This window comes from Prionailurus bengalensis, chromosome E4, assembly GCF_016509475.1.
Source record: "Prionailurus bengalensis isolate Pbe53 chromosome E4, Fcat_Pben_1.1_paternal_pri, whole genome shotgun sequence".
In the NCBI taxonomy this organism is placed as follows: domain Eukaryota; kingdom Metazoa; phylum Chordata; class Mammalia; order Carnivora; family Felidae; genus Prionailurus; species Prionailurus bengalensis.
This window is the reverse complement of record NC_057360.1, coordinates 564,491-582,113: the sequence shown is the minus strand read 5'-3', so window position 1 is coordinate 582,113 and position 17,623 is coordinate 564,491. Positions and strand designations below refer to the sequence as shown.

The window sequence follows — 17,623 nt, the reverse complement described above, 5'->3', positions numbered from 1 at the left end:
GCTGTCCTGGGGACCCTGAGGGGCTCTGTTCCTGGGGGAAGCCCCCCGATAAGTGGGAGTACTAGGTATTTCTAAAAGTGTGAGAACCTTTAAAATGGGAACTTGAGGGTTTGTGATCTCAGGACATTACTCTCGTGAGTAGGAATGTAGGAAACGGGTGTTCGCTCTCATGTAACAGAACATCTCGAGTTTACTGCCTTAATCCGAGTGCCCGCGTGGTGCCCAGCCATTAGAAATGCTTACGTGTGGCGTGTGACGTGGTGTGGCCTCGTCCCCACTGCAGGAGAGTGTGGGCACGCAGGTGACCTGCCCTGCCCGAGGTCACATGTCTGGAGCGGAACCTGGAGCACAGCCGAGACCCCTCAGTCAGGCTGGCCGCACGCCCTCCATCCTCACTGCTGTCTGTAGGTGTCCTTTAAACCCTCACTTATTTTGTTCCCGAGCCGCCTTTCTTTTTTTTTTTTTTATTTTTTATTTTTTTATTTTTTTAAATTTTTTTTTTTTTTTTCAACGTTTATTTATTTTTTTTGGGACAGAGAGAGACAGAGCATGAACGGGGGAGGGGCAGAGAGAGAGGGAGACACAGAATCAGAAACAGGCTCCAGGCTCTGAGCCATCAGCCCAGAGCCCGACGCGGGGCTCGAACTCACGGACCGCGAGATCGTGACCTGGCTGAAGTCGGACGCTTAACCGACTGCGCCACCCAGGCGCCCCCCGAGCCGCCTTTCTTGTAGTTGTAAATTGGCGTCTGCAATCGCATTTTTGTTTTGTCCTTTACTTACATTATCGCACACATCCTCTGGTAGTAAGTTGAATTTTACCTTTTCACCCAACAGTTCCCATGTCTTCTGGGTAGGTCGTGGGTAAATTATTAAATAGGAGCGCAGTACACAGCCTCAGTGTGTCTGTAAGGTGAGAAGCCCAGTCCAAAGATCGAGGAGCCGTTTACATTGTCGCACACACCAGGGCCCCGCGGCGTTCGAACTGGGCCGCAGCGGCATCCGCCAGTGAGGTGCGAGTCTGGGTTAGGGGACGCCCGCCCTCTTCCCCGTGCCCTTGGCCCAGGACCTGGGCTTCTGACTCTGATTGAGTCCTGAACATGCTAACGAGACACTGGTTGCATGCCCTCTCTTTGAGGTGGTGAAGAAAACAATTACTCTTAAGTGGCAGGTTTTTTTTCTTGTGGAAATATTGTGACAGATGACTTGAGCCGCGTTGTCAGAACTGAACAGTGTTTTAAAAATAAAACTAGTAGGGGCGCCTGGGTGGCGCAGTCGGTTAAGCGTCCGACTTCAGCCAGGTCACGATCTCGCGGTCCGTGAGTTCGAGCCCCGCGTCAGGCTCTGGGCTGATGGCTCAGAGCCTGGAGCCTGTTTCCGATTCTGTGTCTCCCTCTCTCTCTGCCCCTCCCCCGTTCATGCTCTGTCTCTCTCTGTCCCAAAAATAAATAAACGTTGAAAAAAAAATTTTTAAATTTCTTGGGAGATCTGTGTTAGTTCTAATATACGGGAAGTACAGATATAAGCTTAATTTTCTTTATTTAAAAAGCTGTTGATATTTCAAATTACAAATTTCTTACACCGTATCAGTTTAAATTTTTTTTTTATTTTTATTTTGCAAGAGAGACTGAGCACCAGCGGGGGAGGGTCAGAGAGAGAGGGAGACACAGAATCCAAAGCAGGCTTCAGGCCCCAGAAAAATTCTTTTTAGCCAGTAAAGCAGAATATACAGTGTTCTTCTCTAGTTAGTATTTTCCCAAGTTAAGAAAATGGAAATTTTTTTACTGAAATAAATGGGGAAGTACTTCATAGTACTTATGAACTACCATAAAATGTCCCCAGTAAACCAAAAATATTCAAGACGGCTCTTAACTCTGTTTTCAGTTGCTTCTTTTCTTTTTTTTTTTTAAATTTTTTTTTTTTCAACGTTTATTTATTTTTGGGACAGAGAGAGACAGAGCATGAACGGGGGAGGGGCAGAGAGAGAGGGAGACACAGAATCGGAAACAGGCTCCAGGCTCCGAGCCATCAGCCCAGAGCCTGACGCGGGGCTCGAACTCACGGACCACGAGATCGTGACCTGGCTGAAGTCGGACGCTTAACCGACTGCGCCACCCAGGCGCCCCAAGTTGCTTCTTTTCAATGGAAGTTACAACACACCTGATGAGCACGGGGAAGGATGGATTTAATTTTCACTTATTTCTTTCGGTGAAAGTTGTTGATCTCACAACCGACTAGCTAAGTGGAGAGCCAGGAGCAGCAGTGTGAACAAATGATGGGAGGTGTTTTGTTTACGGCGTCCTTTCTGCTTCCGGTATCCAGGAGCGATAGTGACAACCCCAAGGTGACCTGCTCCTTATGGCACCTGTCCGTTCTAGTATTAATGCCTGGTTTTTGCATTTTGTGCTTAGTGAGTGGACCAAGGTCTCAGGATCCAAGTTTAAGAAGAAACGGTGTAAAAGTTCCTGGTGAACATCGAAGGAAGGAGAATGGCGTAAGTGATCGTTTTTTTGTTTCTATCCGCGCCGCACGTGTGCCAGTGATCTGCTGTTTTGACCTTCAACTCGCATTCATTATTACTTTGTTCTCCAATGGGTTATGAAGGATGGCCCTCTTCTGTAAAGGTTATTGTAAATTTATTTCATACAAAGGATTGATTTTAATGATCTCGGCATGGGTGACTGTCGAGAGCAGTTTTAGATGCTGGAAATGCCTCACATTCAGAACAAAACAAATGTTGAGCAAGTAATGAGTTTTAGTAAGTATCTTTGGGGGCACCTGGTAGACATTTTCTTTTCAGAGCTCAGAATTTGTAATACGGTTAGGGATTCGCCTCGTTATCTTTCCCCAGTCTATGGTAAATTTACGTGAGAATCCAGACCATTTGCTCCTCTTTCCCCAAATTCTCCTTGTTTCTCTTAGATCTTACACTTCTCTTACGGGGCTGGAAGGCTCATATAAAGATGATGAAAAATAGGGGCGCCTGGGTGGCGCAGTCGGTTAAGCGTCCGACTTCAGCCAGGTCATGATCTCGCGGTCCGTGAGTTCGAGCCCCACGTCAGGCTCTGGGCTGACGGCTCGGAGCCTGGAACCTGTTTCCGATTCTGTGTCTCCCTCTCTCCTTGCCCCTCCCCCGTTCATGCTCTGTCTCTCTCTGTCCCAAAAATAAAAAAAAATAAAAGTTGAAAAACGGTCTCAGCCATTAACAGGATTTGAGTGCATCTTGACACAGCGTGTCTTCCCCCCTCACTGGGTTCTTCTTGAACAGCTTTATCGAACTATAGTTGACCCACAGACAGTAAATTGCCCATATTTCGAGTGCACAGTTTGGTGAGTTTTGACACGCGTACACACACCTGTGAAACCGTCACCACAGTCAAGATAGTGACAGTGTCCATCACGCTGGGTTTCCGCATGTCCTTCTATAACCTTCCCTTCCTGCCTCCCTCCCCGTCCTCAAGGACCCCCTGTCTGCTTTCTGTCGCTACAAATTACTTGTGTTTTCCAGAACTTTACATGGATGGAATCCTCCAGTATATAGTCTTTTTGTCCGAATGTGCTCAGCATAGCTATTTTCATCCCTTCCGTCTTGGAGGTCAGTGGTTGGTTCCTTTTCATTGCTGGGACGCACTCCATCCGCACAACATGCTGATCCACCTGTAGATGGATGTTGGGCTTGTTGCCGGTTCTGGTTAGTCTGTATCCAGCTGTCATATTTGGGTCCTAGTTTGTGTACGGGCACGTCCTTTTAGTTCTCTTCAGCTACTAGGAGTGGGGTGCTGGGTCACGCGGCAGGGGCGTGTTCACTTTTTAAGAAGCTGCCAGACTGGTTGCCAAGGTGATTGTTTTATTTTCCGTTCCCATCCAAGAGTTCCAGTTGTTCTGTGTCCTCGCCCGCATCTGGTGTGGTCAGTCCTGGTAATTGTCACTGACCGGGGCCTTGCGGTCCCCCGAGGCTTCACCTTGTGTTTCTCTGACGGCTTGTGGTGCACACGCTTATTTGCCACCCGTGTGTCTTACTTGGTGACATACTTGTTGACCTCTTTTGTTTATACTTTTCCTTGTTGGTTTGTTTGCTTTCTTAGTACTGAGTTCGAGCACTCTATTCTGGATCCGAGTCTTTTATGAGGTATATGCTTTGCAAATATTCTCCCTGGTCTGTGACGTGTTCCTAATTTTAATAAAAGTTAGTCGCTCAATTGAGAAGTTTTGTCGTGTTCTTTTACATTTAATTTTATGACCCACTTTGAACACTTGGCTGTGGTACGAGGACTCGAGCTCGTGCTGTTGTGTACGCGGACGTCCAGGTGACCAAGCTGGATGCCCGTTGGAAGGGCCGTGCTTTCTCGCTCCAGGGCCTTGCACCTTCGTCTCAAGGCCGTTGCCCCGTACACGTGGGGGTCTGTCCGTGCTCTCCGTTCCTCTGTCTTGACCGTGCTGTGTCGGTCACCAGAGCATGGGGAAGTCTTCCGGTCAGGCCGTGTGACTTTTCTAAATTTATTCGTTTTCAGGTTGTTGTGGCTGTTCTAGATCCTGTGCCCTCCCTTATGGGAGTTTGGAATCTGCTTGTTCATTCACACACACACACACACACACACACACACACACGCCTACTGGAAGATGCCTGCATGGCTTAGTTGACTGGGTGTCTGACTCCTGATTTGGCTCAGGTCATAATCCCAGGCTAGTGGGATTGAGCCCCGCGTCGGGCTCTGCACTGAGCATGAAGCCCACTTAGTATTCTCTCTCACTCTTGCTCTCTCACCCCCCCACCCCTCTTCCCCACTCGTGCGCTCTCTCTTTCTCTAAAATAAAAAATAACCTTTAATCCCTTTTTAAGAATTAAAAAAAGCCTGCTGGGAGTTCACTTTGCCGAGTGTACAGGTCAGTTCGGGAAGCGTGGTCATCTTGCGGGCGTGAGCTTCTGATTCACGAGCATGTCACTTACCCCAGCTTCATGGCCTTTCTCTCAGCAGTTTGTGAGTTTTCAGGGTGCAGGTCTTGTGCATCGTGTTAAATTTATTCCTAAGTACTTCATGGTTTCTGTGCTACTGGAAACGGCCTTTAAAGATGCTTTTCTAGGGTACCTGGGTGGTGTCTGTTAAGCATCCGACTCTTTGTTTGGGTTCAGGTCGTGATCTCACGGTTTGCGAGATTGAGGCCCGAGTTTGGATTCTCTCTCCCTCTCTGCCCCTCCCCATGCATGCGCTTGTGCACATGTGCCTTCTTTCTCAAGATAAGTAAACACGAATTTTTCCTCAATTTCTGGTTGTCAATATATAGAAATACAGTTGATTTTTGCCTCCTGATCGTTTATCCTGCAATGTTGCAAACACCTCACTAGTTCTGGCGGCTCTTTTGTAGACTCCGTAGCATTTTCCTCACAGATCACGTTTTCTGTGAGTCAAGACAGTTTACTTTCTTCCTTTCCAAACTGGATACAACTTCTGGCCTTTTCTTTTCTGTTACCGTGGCTTGGAACTTCTAGGAGCGTGTTGAGTAGATGCCTTGAGAGTAGACATCTTGTTTGTCCCTCATAACTCAGTGTATCTTGAATATTTTTGATGCTAGTGTCATATTAAAAAAAACCTTTTTTTAAGTTTATTTATTTTGAGAGAGAGAGGGAGCATGGAAGGCAGAGAGAGAGGGAAAGAGGGAATCCCAAGCAGACTCACACTCTGACAGTGTGGAGTCCGATGTGGGGCTCAGACTCCCGAACCATGAGATCATGACCTGAGCAGAAATCACGTCACTTAACTAACTGACTGAGCCACCCAGGCGCGCCTCGCTAGTGTCATGTTTTTAAAGGTCGTTGTGATGACTGTGTTCTAGGTTAGCCGCTGGTGCCCCAGCGTCATGTTTAGTGTGATCAAATGTTATTTTTCTAGTATAAATTAACTACAGAACAAGGTAATTCTAAGTAGTTCCATTTCGGCCACCGACTACTGAAGCTGTTTACTTTTACATTTATAACTTGAAGAGCGCTGGTCTATTGGTACATTTTACGTCTAAACGTAATAAGTCACTGTGGGGATGTTAACATGAAACTTAATGGTCTCGTTGATATTACGGGAGAAAAACGGCCAATTTTGGCGTGATGGGTTCAGGTGCGGCTTAAGCAGACCTTCGCGGAGGGTCTCTGTGATCATTTCGTGGCAGCCGGAGCGCTTGTGGTTTCGTTTGCAGGCTGGCAGCCCCGGGATGGATCTGACTCTGGCCGAGCTTCAGGAGATGGCGTCCCGCCAGCAGCAGCAGATTGAGGCCCAGCAGCAGATGCTGGCCACTAAGGTAACGTCTCGTGGGAGGACGGGCGGGCCCGCCGTTGATGCGTGAGTGAGGCCGCTCACGCTGTGCGCCGTCGCCTCCCAGACACACGAGGAGACTGCAGCCCACGAGGTTCCTGTTTCCCGGAGCCTGCTTCTCTTTGCTGCAGCATTTTCTGGAAAGCCTTAGATCATCCCCCGCGTTCAGGATCGCCGGACCCCCGATCCTGAGCAAAATTATTCTGGTCGTGTATCGGTAACAGAGGAAGAGCGTAAGGAACGCTTCCACTTGGCTGGTGGGAACCTCTCTGGACTGGCCTTGTCCTGACTGGTTGCTAAAGCGAGAGGGACTTTATAGTCAAGTCCTGCTAACTCTGTCCCCTTCTGCGTCGTGACACTGATAACCGGCTGTTTGCCCTCTTCTGAGACATCCTGCCCCCACAGACTAATGCTCTTCCTGGCCTCGAACAGGTGAAAAAACAAAAGAAGCCTCCATTACCTTCCAGACCAGTCTCCCTGTTCCCTCTCCTGCCGGCCACAGGTTTCTGGTCTGAGTCATCAGACTTCCTCCAGAGAGGCTGGGAATCGGTATCTTGGGGTTTGCGGGCTAACGGTCTCAGCTCTATGGTTGTAGCACTAAAATGGCCGTGGACGCAAACGAATGGATGGCTGTGTCCCCCAAAAACTGGACTTCTAAAAACAGCAGGCTGGATTTCACCTGCCGTTCCTGGTCTGAACACTCAGTGTCTGCACCTGACCAGTCTTTTAGTGACTGTAAGTTCACTGGAGCTAGGGTACCAGTGGTGGTCTGGCGTGTGAGGTCCCCAGCGACACGCCCTGTGGCCCTCCTTGTCATAGTGCCAGGGCTCCCATGTATCCGTTTCTGTCTCTGATGCCAGGCACCAGCACCTTCAAAGTCCGGTGTAGCATTGCTTCTCAAACTTCAGCGTGCATATGAATCACCTAGGGGTCTTGCTAAAAATGCATGTTTTGGGGGCGCCTGGGTGGCTCTGTCAGTTAAGTGTCTGACTCTTGATTTTGTCTCAGGTCATGATCTCACGGTTCGTGGGATCGAGCCCCATGTCGGGCTGTGCTCTGACAGACTGGAACCTGCTTGGGATCTTCTCCCTCTCTCCTTGCCCCTCTTCTGCTCATGCGCTCTCTCGCTCTCAAAATGAACATTTAAAAAAATGCATGTTCTGGGGCACCTGGTTGGCTCAGTTGATTAAGCATCCGACTCCTGATTTCAGCTCAGGTCATGATCTCACGGTTCGTGAGATCAAGCTTTGCGTCAGGCTCTGTGCTGATAGATAAAAATAAGGTTGAGTAATAGAACAAATCTTCAGTTTTGGGGACTTATTTCGAAACTATTTTGTGTTACTTCTGTTTCAGGCATATTAACCTGAGGTTACTCTTGATGATAAGTTGTGTGACTCTGTTACTCGATTTTAGTTAAAAATTTTAGTATGATAGAATGTTACGCTCTGGTTTTTTAGAGCGTTAAGTGGTTCTTCACCTCTTTCCTAAGTGTGTGTTGAGTGTGCACTAGCTGTGCAAGGTGCTGTGTGAAGAGAGTCACATCTCACGGTTCGCTCCTTGCCGGTCGCCCCACTTTAGAGCTGAGGAAGGCGGTGAGGTTATGCGGTTTGCCCAGTCTTAGAGCCAGGAAGTGGCAGCACGCGGGTTGGGAGTCCAAATCTGGCTCCAAAGCCGCCTTTGTAGTGAGCGTGTCTCTGTGTGAGCTTCTCCTAAACTTGTAGCCACGGCCCATGAGAACCAGTTCCGGATCGCTGTTCGCTCGCGGCATGAGAACCACGGGGAATAAATGTGCTCGTTCCTGGGTCTTGTCCCCATGAGAATGGAGGGCTGGGGCCAGGAGCGGGTGCCTCGCGGGCTGGCCTGGGTTCGTTCCGGGCTGTGGCGCACCTGCTGGGAAGGGCGCGCTGACCGTGGCCTGTGTCTTCAGGAACAGCGCTTGAAGTTTTTGAAACAGCAGGATGAGCGCCAGCAGCAGCAGGCTGCGGAGCAGGAGAAGCTGAAGAGGCTGAAGGAGATCGCGGAGAGCCAGGAGGCGAAGCTGAAGAAAGTGAGGGCGCTCAGGGGCCACGTGGAGCAGAAGAGGCTGAAGAACGGCCGGCTCGGTGAGCGGAGCCCAGGGGCGGCCGGTGTGGGTGCGGGGGCAGGGCGGGGGCTGGCGACAGGCGTTGCCAGGGGTGAGAGCGGGACGGGACTGTGTGCGCAGGGACCTCAGAGTTGCTGGAAAGCAGAATTCCCTGCAGCTTGGACACCCGTGAATAGGAGTTAGCTGCTGGGCGCTTTCGACAAGGTTCCTGACTCACCTTTGGAAACTGTCCTAGTGGTTTATTTGGGTTTTTTCCCCTCTAAATACTTTTTGACTGGAAGTTTGACGAAGGATTTTTATTCATAGGTATTCTGTTACAATACCACTTCATTAAAATTTTAGTGACTTCACGGCTCCCTCTACCGCTTTTATAAAGCGCAGATTCAGAGTCCTAAATAAATTTTGTTGTTGCCCGAGTTTGCAGTTTAATACTCGAGATCCAGGTCCTGCCAAAGTCCCCTCCAGAGGGAGGCTCATTCAGAATGCGTCTGCCGATTCCAGCCGCCTGTGAAAGAGAAGGCTCCGGGGCCTTTCTGAAATGTCTGCGCTGTGTTCCGAGGCTCGTCGGAAAGCCAGGTTGCCTGGGAGCACTCGTTCGTAGTTTTCTTTTCAGCCCGGGTTGCCTTTCTTCTTGTCCCTCCAGTGGAGGAGATCGAGCAGATGAACAGCCTGTTCCAGCAGAAGCAGAGGGAGCTGGTTCTGGCCGTGGCCAAGGTGGAGGAGCTGGGCAGGCAGCTGGAGGTGCTCAAGAACGGCCGGCTGGACGGGCGGCACGACGGCAGGTGCGCCGCGGCCGAGCTCGACCGCCTCTACAAGGAGCTGCAGGTGAGCCGGGGGCGCGTCACCCCGAGGTCCGGGACGCACGTCCGAGTGCCCCACGTGGGAAGTCGGGGGCCTCCCTACAGCCGCAGCCGTGGGCCGACGTTCACTTTACACCAGGAGGTGGAGGGCGGGGGGTGGAGGGTGGGGGGGGCGGGGGCCTTGCGGTTTGGGAAAGTATGGGAGAGGGAAGCATGCGATTGTCTGGGAAATTTTCTTCCTGCTCCCTGCCGCGCCCCCCCCCCCCCCCCCCATGCAGTTACGAAACAAATTGAATCAGGAGCAGAATGCCAAGCTGCAGCAGCAGCGGGAGTGTCTGAACAAGCGCAATTCCGAGGTGGCGGTCATGGACAAGCGCGTGAACGAGCTGCGGGACCGGCTGTGGAAGAAGAAGGCGGCGCTGCAGCACAAGGAGGGCCCCCCGGTAGGCGGGGCAGGCGGGGCAGGCGGGGCAGGCGGGGCAGGCGGGGCAGGCGGGGCGCCGGCCGCCTGCAGGGTTGGGGGGCGGGGGGCGGAGCGCGGAGCGGGGGCGGAGCTCCCTGCCGGGCGGACGGAAGCACGGGCCCCTAGACGTGAGGGAGGTGTCCCGGCCTGCTCTGAGTTCAGTGCCGTCTGGGTCGTCACGCTGAAGGACCTGTGCCTCTTCCCAAGGTTGACGGGACCCCGCCCCCGCAGGGGCTGCCGGCACCCAGCCGCGTGGCCGCGGTGGGCCCCTACATCCAGTCGTCCACGATGCCCCGCGTCCCCTCGAGGCCGGAACTGGTGGTGAAGCCCGCGCTGCCTGACGGCCCCGGGGCCCTGCAGGCTTCGGAGGGGGCGCTCAGAGTACACACGCTGCCCAGCACGCGGTCTGCGGCTGCCGCCCAGGCCAGAGGTGACTCGGTCCCCCCGGCCCTCCGCGGCTCGCCCTCCTGGCCTCATTGTCCTTCCCCTGGGTTGGGGGTTTTACAAAAGGTCTTCCTGTCCCTCGTCCGGGTGCAAATTTTAAGAACCTCCCTGTGGTTTTTGCTAGTGCAGTGATAAGTTTCTGAACCCTAAATGATACGGTTCTGTCTGGGAAATAAAATGTAGTATTATTTTTGGAGTGAAAATTGTTCTCGATTCCTTCTTGTTAATAAGGAGATTTTGATCTGATCTCTGTACCTTGACAGCTTTTCTTTTTGTGTAAAACCCCGTATGTGGGCAGTGGTGCCGTGTTTTCAGAGGGCAGGGTGGTGAGTGCGTTCTGCCGAGAGGTGTGCGCGCTGTTCACACGCGCTTGTGCGTGAGAATCTGCTTGCTAGCAGTTTGTGCGATAAAAGTAAACATACTGGAAGCTTACGGTGAACCGACAGAGGCTCCTTGTGTCCGTGACCTTGGCGTTCGGTGCAGTCCTCGGGTGCGTGTGGAGGTGCGGGCCGGAGTCTCGTGGCAGGAGGAGCAGACGGAGGGAGGGCTGTAGTTAAAAGCAGGGTAAAGACGACCTTTACAGGCCTCGTTCAGACCCCCTGTAGGCAGGGAGCAGCCGGCTCCGTCTGACCGCTGTCACGTGCGGGAGACAGCCAGCTTCACGGTCACTACTGTTTGCCCGCGTGAAACATTAGAGCTGCCCTAGAGCTGCCCGGTCCGGGTGTTACTGTGGAAAGAACTGCTTTAGTTTTGCCTCCGTGAGGACAGAGCTGTGGCCTTGATGCTTCCTTGTCTGTGGGGAGAGAACCTGAGGGCGCCGATCTGTGAAAGACTGATCGATGTCCACAGTTTTGCCTTTTTTGTTGTGTGTGCGTCATTGGTCTGTGAGCTACACCCGGAGTCCTGGGGCCGCCAAGTTGGAAAGTGTTTTCTCAGTGCGATGGTGACCGAGGGGTAGCGTGTCCTCGCTGTTTCCAGCAGATTTTCTGTTTACTGTGATTAATTTTAAAGAGTTCGAGTACATTTAATTTAGAAATATAAAGTCCAGTATTTTTCTAAGGAAGTTTAATGGGATTGTTGTAAGTCTGAAATACGAAGTTGGTCTTATTTTATTGTTACATCTTAAGTTTTTTGTAATGTTTGTTTATTTTGAAAGAGAGAGAGAGAGAGAGAGAGAGAGAGAGAGACAGAGCCTGAGCAGGGGAGGGGCAGAGAGAGAGGGAGACACAGTATCTGAAGCAGGCTCCAGGCTCCGAGCTGTCAGCACAGAGCCCGATGTGGGGCTCAAACTTATGGACCTGTGAGATCCTGACCTGAGCCAAAGTCAGACGCCCAACTGACTGAGCCACCCAGGTGTCCCTTGAAGCTGTTTTTAGAGATTAAACCCTGTGGCAAAAGGAGCCATTGCAAGTGCCTTTCCAGCGCCGGCTTACCCGTCTTGCTTTTCTGCATCCTAGGCTCTAAAATCCATCCACTCAGCCCTGACTGGAGCCCCCCAAGTGCAGACGTCACCGTGAGCCAGCCTTCCGGGCCTGCCCCCACCGGCTCTGGGCGGGCCGTGGACCAAGGTGGGGACCGAGGTGGGGTTCGCATGTGCTGTCCGCAGCGCTCTAGCCTCTAGCTTGTTTTCTCGTGTGTTGGCACTGGGGACGGTGTTTACTTCCAGACCACCTTCTTTTGTCTGGGGATTAAAGTACCAGCACGGCAGCATCTAGGTTATTCTGTAGTCGACTTAATTTAAAAATAAGAGAGCATTTAGTGGCTACAGAGTTTCAAAGACTTTGAAGAGAGAGAAACTTCTGTGTGAAAAAGAAATTGTACTACAAACAGCTTGAATATCCATGTGATTTTTTTTTTTTTCTGTCTCCAGTCGACGATGGAGAGGTTCCCCTGAGAGAGAAGGAGAAGAAAGTTCGCCCCTTTTCAATGTTGGACTCGGTGGACCAGTCGGCTGGCCCTGCCCCCTGTGGGGGTCTGAGGAAAAACCAGAGCAGTGAGGACATCTTGCGGGACGCTCAGGTGCGTTGGGATAGCTCAGTGTTAACACCCGCCGCTCGTTCCGTACGTGCCCCTCAGAAGAGAGAATGTTATATGAGGGAGAGCAGGAAAACAAACCAAAATATATCTGCAAGATGAGAAAACAGAACAGAATTTGGTGATTTTAAATTCTGCGGCTTAAGTGTCTTTGTGGTCTCACCCCGTGTTGGAGAGCGGCTGCTTTGCCTGCTGCTGGTTCATGTTTCGCGTGATTCTCTAAAAAACTGAGGGTGCGTTGAAGAACAATCGTATTTGTGTCCTTCAGTTACCTTGGTTCTTCAAAACCGGGAGCTGAGTTTATGTCTGTGACGGTTTTGTGTGTTAGAACCGCGGCCTTGGACGGCGTGTTGCCCGAGGCGGCGGCCTGGTTTGTGTCCATCCTGATGAGTGCAGAGGATGTTCGGTTTGGGGGCCGCCGAGTACGTAAGGTGGCAGTTAAGGTTTCCGAGCGGGCACCCAAGGGTTCCTACGTAGGAAGTGGCAGCGAGGAGTCATTCGGGGCAGGGATGGTGTTGCATTACTGAGCTTCCTTATTTAATGTGGTTAAGTTCAGAGATTTAAAACTTTTTAGTGATTTAAAAACGTAGAGCTAGTGTTTTTAGCGTGACTTATATTGGCGAAATGAGGTTGTCTAGACATCCCGCGGACCCATTGAGGCAGTGTTTTGACTGGCTTTGTACGTGTGTGTGTTACAGGCTGCAAATAAAAATGTGTCTAAAGTACCGCCTCCCGTTCCGTCAAAACCAAAACAGATTAATTTGCCTTATTTTGGGCAAACGAGTCCGTCACCCTCAGACGTTAAGCCGGACGGAAACCCTCAGCAGTTATCAACAGCGGCTGCATCCGTGGGAAATAAACCCAAAACAGCAGGGCAGCAGCGGGGTCTGCTGTCCCCCGGCGCACCTTCCGTCGGCCAGGGCCCGGCCCTCGCTCCAGCTTGTAAGCAAGAAAGTCCCCCTGCGGCCGCCGTCCGGCCCTTCACTCCGCAGCCTTCCAAAGACGCCCCTCCTCCGCCCTTCAGAAAGCCCCAGACGGTGGCCACGAGCTCCATATACTCCATGTACACACAGCACCAGGCGCCCGGGAAGAACTTCCAGCAGGCCGTGCAGAGCGCGTTGACCAAGACGCATTCCAGAGGCCCGCACTTCTCAAGCGGTGAGCTTCTGGGCCCGGTTTTCCCCAGTGCGGGTGGCCGCGGGTGACGTGGTCATGTCCTCCCCAGAGCTGTCCTCTCTCGGTACACAGCGAGATGGCTTTGTTCTCGGGGTTTTGTTTAATTTGCCTTCTGTTCTCAGGCACCTTAAACAGGTGAAACGTCCGTTAAACGTCAGCCCACTGCAGTAGGCGCTGGGGAGTGTAGGTGATAGATGACTAGAACCCATGGCGGACACGGCTGTTTGCACGGTGGCGACCCCGTGCACTTGTTCCCTGCTCCTGGTGGGCGAGGCGCACACAGGCGGTCCCCGCGCACCGGGCCACGTCCTCGCTGCGGGTCAGACCGCACACATGCCCTTGGCGCGAGGAGGCCTGGATAGCTGCCCCTGCGTGCTTTTCCGAAGAGCGCTCCTCCCTCTGTTTCAAGCCGTTCTGATGAGCACAGAGCTGCTAGTTAAACATAAAAGCATAAAAAGATACACAGTCTGTTAATTTGTTGGGTTCTGAGAGTCATTAGTTTATAAAACTAGAATAAAGTTCACTCTCTTTTACTGAATGAAATTGGCTTTCTAGTCGTGAAATCAGCGTGCATTTGTGGCCTGAAGTGTCCCGAAAGTGATCAGACGACAGACACGTCCCGCACGTGCCACAGCGGACTCGTCCTTAGTGAGGCCTGCTAACACAGTGATTTGGGAATTGGATAGCTCTGACCTAATCAGAACGATAAGGGGAAGGGTTTGGGCAAATAGAAGTGGTTCTTGAGAACTCAGGAAGCCAAATATGATTTTCCATGTGGGTTTGCTTTTGAAAAGTGGGAAAGAGAGGGTGGTGCCTGATTCCTTTTAATCTGGACGCAGGAGAGGATTACCAGCCCCCGTTGCTTTTATGCCGTTTTCACGGTTTGGCATTTTAAGTTTGTGTGCAACAGCCAGTGATTGCTTAACAGTTACAAGGGCAGCATTTTCTTAGCGGCACATAGAATAATGGCGTGTGACGGTCAGCGAGGGTTTTCATTCTGTCACAAGTTCACTGTGCCACGATGGAAGCCTCGCTTTGTCCTTCGTTGGGTGTAAAAATCGGTTGTGGTGCAGGGTGCTGGGTAATGACTGGAAAATTAAAAGACGTTTTAATTATCGTCAGCTGGGTCTGTGACCCGCCGGCTTTATTGAATACTGATCGGGGCTTTGTTTCCATTTTCCAATCAGTCTACGGCAAGCCTGTGCTCGCTGCTTCCCAGACCCAGCAGCAGCATCCGGAGAACGTCTATTCCAGCAGCCAGGGCGAGCCCGGCAGTCCCGAACCTGACCCGGAGCCCGTGGCGCCCGCTCAGGAGAACCACGAGAACGAAAGAATTCCTCGGCCGCTCAGCCCGACCAAATTGCTGCCTTTCTTGTCCAATCCCTACCGGAACCAGAGTGACGCTGACTTAGAAGCCCTGCGGAAGAAACTGTCCAATGCCCCACGGCCGCTGAAAAAACGGAGCTCCATTACAGAGCCAGAGGGGCCCAATGGGCCAAATATCCAGAAACTCTTGTACCAGAGGACCACCATCGCTGCCATGGAGACCATCTCTGTCCCCTCGTATCCGTCCAAGCCGCCTCCAGGCACGGCCGACTCAGAAGGCCCAGGAGAAATCCAGAATCCGTACTCACATGTGGAGCCAGAGAAGGAGACGGTCTCTCTGGTTCCCGAATCGGTGTCCCCGGAGGAAGTGGGGAGCACCGGTGCGGAGAACGGCGACATTCCAGCTCCTTCACCAGGCCTCGACTGTGTGCCCGAAGGAGTCCCAGACGGCAGCCCACGTTTCCAGAATAGTGTGGAAGAACCGAGAGCAGAGACTCCGCACCTGCTCGAGGTGTACCTGGAGGAGTACCCCCCGTACCCGCCCCCGCCGTACCCGACCGGGGAGCCAGAAGGGCCGGGAGAGGACTCTGGGAGCCTGCGTCCCCCCGAGATCACGGGGCAGGTCTCTCTGCCTCCTGTAAGTAATGTGGCGTGTCACCTGGTCCCTTCAGGAGGCCCCCCCCCCCCCCCCCCCCCCCCCCCCCCCCCCCGCCTCATCACGGTGTCCCAGGTGGTCGACTGGCAGAGCTCCGGGAACCACCTCTGAGTTCGCAGGGTCGTTTGCCCAGGGCGACAAACATGTCTGCAGCCCACCTTTTGTTTCACAGCCCCCTCAGCGCGCAGTGCGTCTCGTAAGTGTCCTAAAAATCCATTACGTTCAGAATACCTTTACTTTCTCATTATTTCTTTTAGTATTTATTTTTGAGAGAGCGTGAGTGGGAGAGAGGCAGAGAGAGACACACACACACACACACACACACAGAATGTGAAGGAGGCTCCAGGCTGTCAGCACAGAGCCTGACACGGGACTCGAACCTGTGAACCGTGAGATCATGACCTGAGTCGAAGTCGGACGTTCAACCGACTGAGCCCCCCAGGTGCCCCAAGAACGACCTTAGTTTTTAGGGAAGAGCCCTTTTCTCTGTGAAGAATCAGAGTTCGGTTCTTTGCGATACAAACCACGCTTGTTTCTTCGACTGCGGTCGGAGGTTAACCTCGAGCCCACACTCTACTCAGCCTGGTGTGCGGTTCCCTGCAGCTGGAGTTAAACAGCGGAAAGGAAAGACGTCTCACACCTGGTTTGGCCGTTCCCCCCCACCCCGCCAGCCATCCAGTCAAAATGATGGGTCCTCTCAGGGACGGAGGAGACCGCGGTTAGTGACCGCGTCGTACTTTCTGCTCAGGAGTCTGTGACCATTGTCCCGGGAGAGCCATCCCCTTCTTGCTTGGGTTCGAGTGACCCGGGGCAGCTTGTGTCTGCTTGTTCGCGAGCGGGCGCAGGGCCCCTGCCCCGCACGGCCCCTGCGCTGCGCGTCACGGTCACGTAACGTTCACACTTCCCTTTTCCAAGACGACATCTTAGTCCTCGCGCGTCAGTGGAGTGATGGCCGCACATTTTCCGCAGCGCCGTGGTTGTCCACCCCGAAACCGCGCCGCGTGTGTGCAGCACGGCGCACCTCCGCGAAGTTGCCGCTTTGCTGGCTGTGTGCGAGGCACTTACTGTATGCGGTGTTAGGGCTGGTCTTTGCGAACTCGCCGTGTGTTTTTTAAGTCTGGCTTATTAACGGTCGAAGGGCTTGAGTAGCTTACTCGTGTATCTCGGAGTGTAGTTAGACTTGTGAGTAGACGGCAGTGACGGCGCTTTAAGACCGGAAGGTTTCTTCCCAGGGTATCTAAGGCAGATGATCATATTTCTTATTTCCTTAATTCTGTCCGCTCTCCCCCGAAGCAGGCGTTTGTTGTTACGAAACGGTTAAAAGGGAGGGAGTTGAAGAAGCCAGATCGCTTGGATTTAAATTCCAGCCCTGATGTTTACTGGCCGTGTGCCTTGTTTCCTGATCTGTAAAAGGGGGTAATGGGGTTCTCGTGAGGAGTTCACGAATGATCGTTCGTTCGATGTCCGCCCAGAGAACTGTGTGCCCAGTCTGTGGGGTCTTTCGCACTAAATAGAAGGGGAACCCAAAGACCAGTTCTCGACCCAACGGCAGAGCAGCCTTCTCGCCATCGCACGTCACACCCTTAGCTCCAGCCGTGGTGTCTTGGGTCACCCGAACGGGGCACGGTTCAGTTCTTCCCTCTTCGTTCGTTAAGCTGTATGTTACGATTCACGTCCGTGTCTGGATGATGTTACGTGTCTACAAAATGTGCCAAGTGTGTGTTTGTGAAGCCCCTTTCGCTCCCCCCTTCCCTCGGTCTCCGCGCTGAGACCAGGGCCCTGACTTCACACCTTTCTTCTGCAGGGCAAAAGGACAAACTTACGTAAAACTGGCTCTGACAGGATCGCCCATGGCATGAGGGTGAAGTTCAACCCCCTGGCCCTGCTCCTGGACTCCTCTCTGGAGGGGGAGTTTGACCTCGTGCAGAGAATTATCTATGAGGTACCGTCTAATGATACGACCTTCTGTCCCATTCGGATCTCCGATCTGAGAGAGGGGAATTGCATCTTTAAATCGTGGGGGTCGGGGCGAGGTGTCGAAGGGGGGCGGCGAGCACGCCCCGGGACGGGCTGTGCCGGTGGAAGGTGTGACATAAAGTTGGGGGCCCTCTGGGGTCTGGTCTTCCTCTGGGAGATCTCCACCCTCTTGTACAGTTGTGCCTGCATGGGTCCGGACCGCACAGGGTTCATGGTCGTGCCTGTGTGGGTCAGGACCGTGCAGCGTTAAACTGCAGGTGTGGGCCTTATTTCAGAAGCCTGCTATTTGAAATATTTTTAGTTGGCCTGTTTTCCATTCCATGGCAAGTGCACCTTGTCCTTGGACACTAATTTGTGGTGGGAG

The 17,623-nt window shown here is 52.5% G+C and overlaps 1 protein-coding gene across 4 annotated transcripts in view; it reads left to right on the top strand.

Annotated features, from left to right (window-relative positions):
- Positions 1-17,623, top strand: part of TP53BP2 (tumor protein p53 binding protein 2) — a 54,151-nt gene that overhangs the window by 30,182 nt on the left and 6,346 nt on the right. For 2 of the 4 annotated variants that reach the window (XM_043568083.1, XM_043568085.1), the window contains exons 4-14: positions 2,411-2,493; positions 6,186-6,287; positions 8,229-8,403; positions 9,028-9,209; positions 9,463-9,627; positions 9,855-10,077; positions 11,549-11,671; positions 11,962-12,110; positions 12,824-13,283; positions 14,489-15,264; positions 17,087-17,224. In XM_043568083.1, coding sequence (XP_043424018.1) covers positions 2,411-2,493; positions 6,186-6,287; positions 8,229-8,403; positions 9,028-9,209; positions 9,463-9,627; positions 9,855-10,077; positions 11,549-11,671; positions 11,962-12,110; positions 12,824-13,283; positions 14,489-15,264; positions 17,087-17,224 — 2,576 coding nt within the window. Of the gene's footprint in view, positions 1-2,410; positions 2,494-6,185; positions 6,288-6,337; positions 7,037-8,228; positions 8,404-9,027; positions 9,210-9,462; positions 9,628-9,854; positions 10,078-11,548; positions 11,672-11,961; positions 12,111-12,823; positions 13,284-14,488; positions 15,265-17,086; positions 17,225-17,623 lie in introns of those variants that run through there. The other 2 variants (XM_043568084.1, XM_043568086.1) reach the window with 2 other exon arrangements.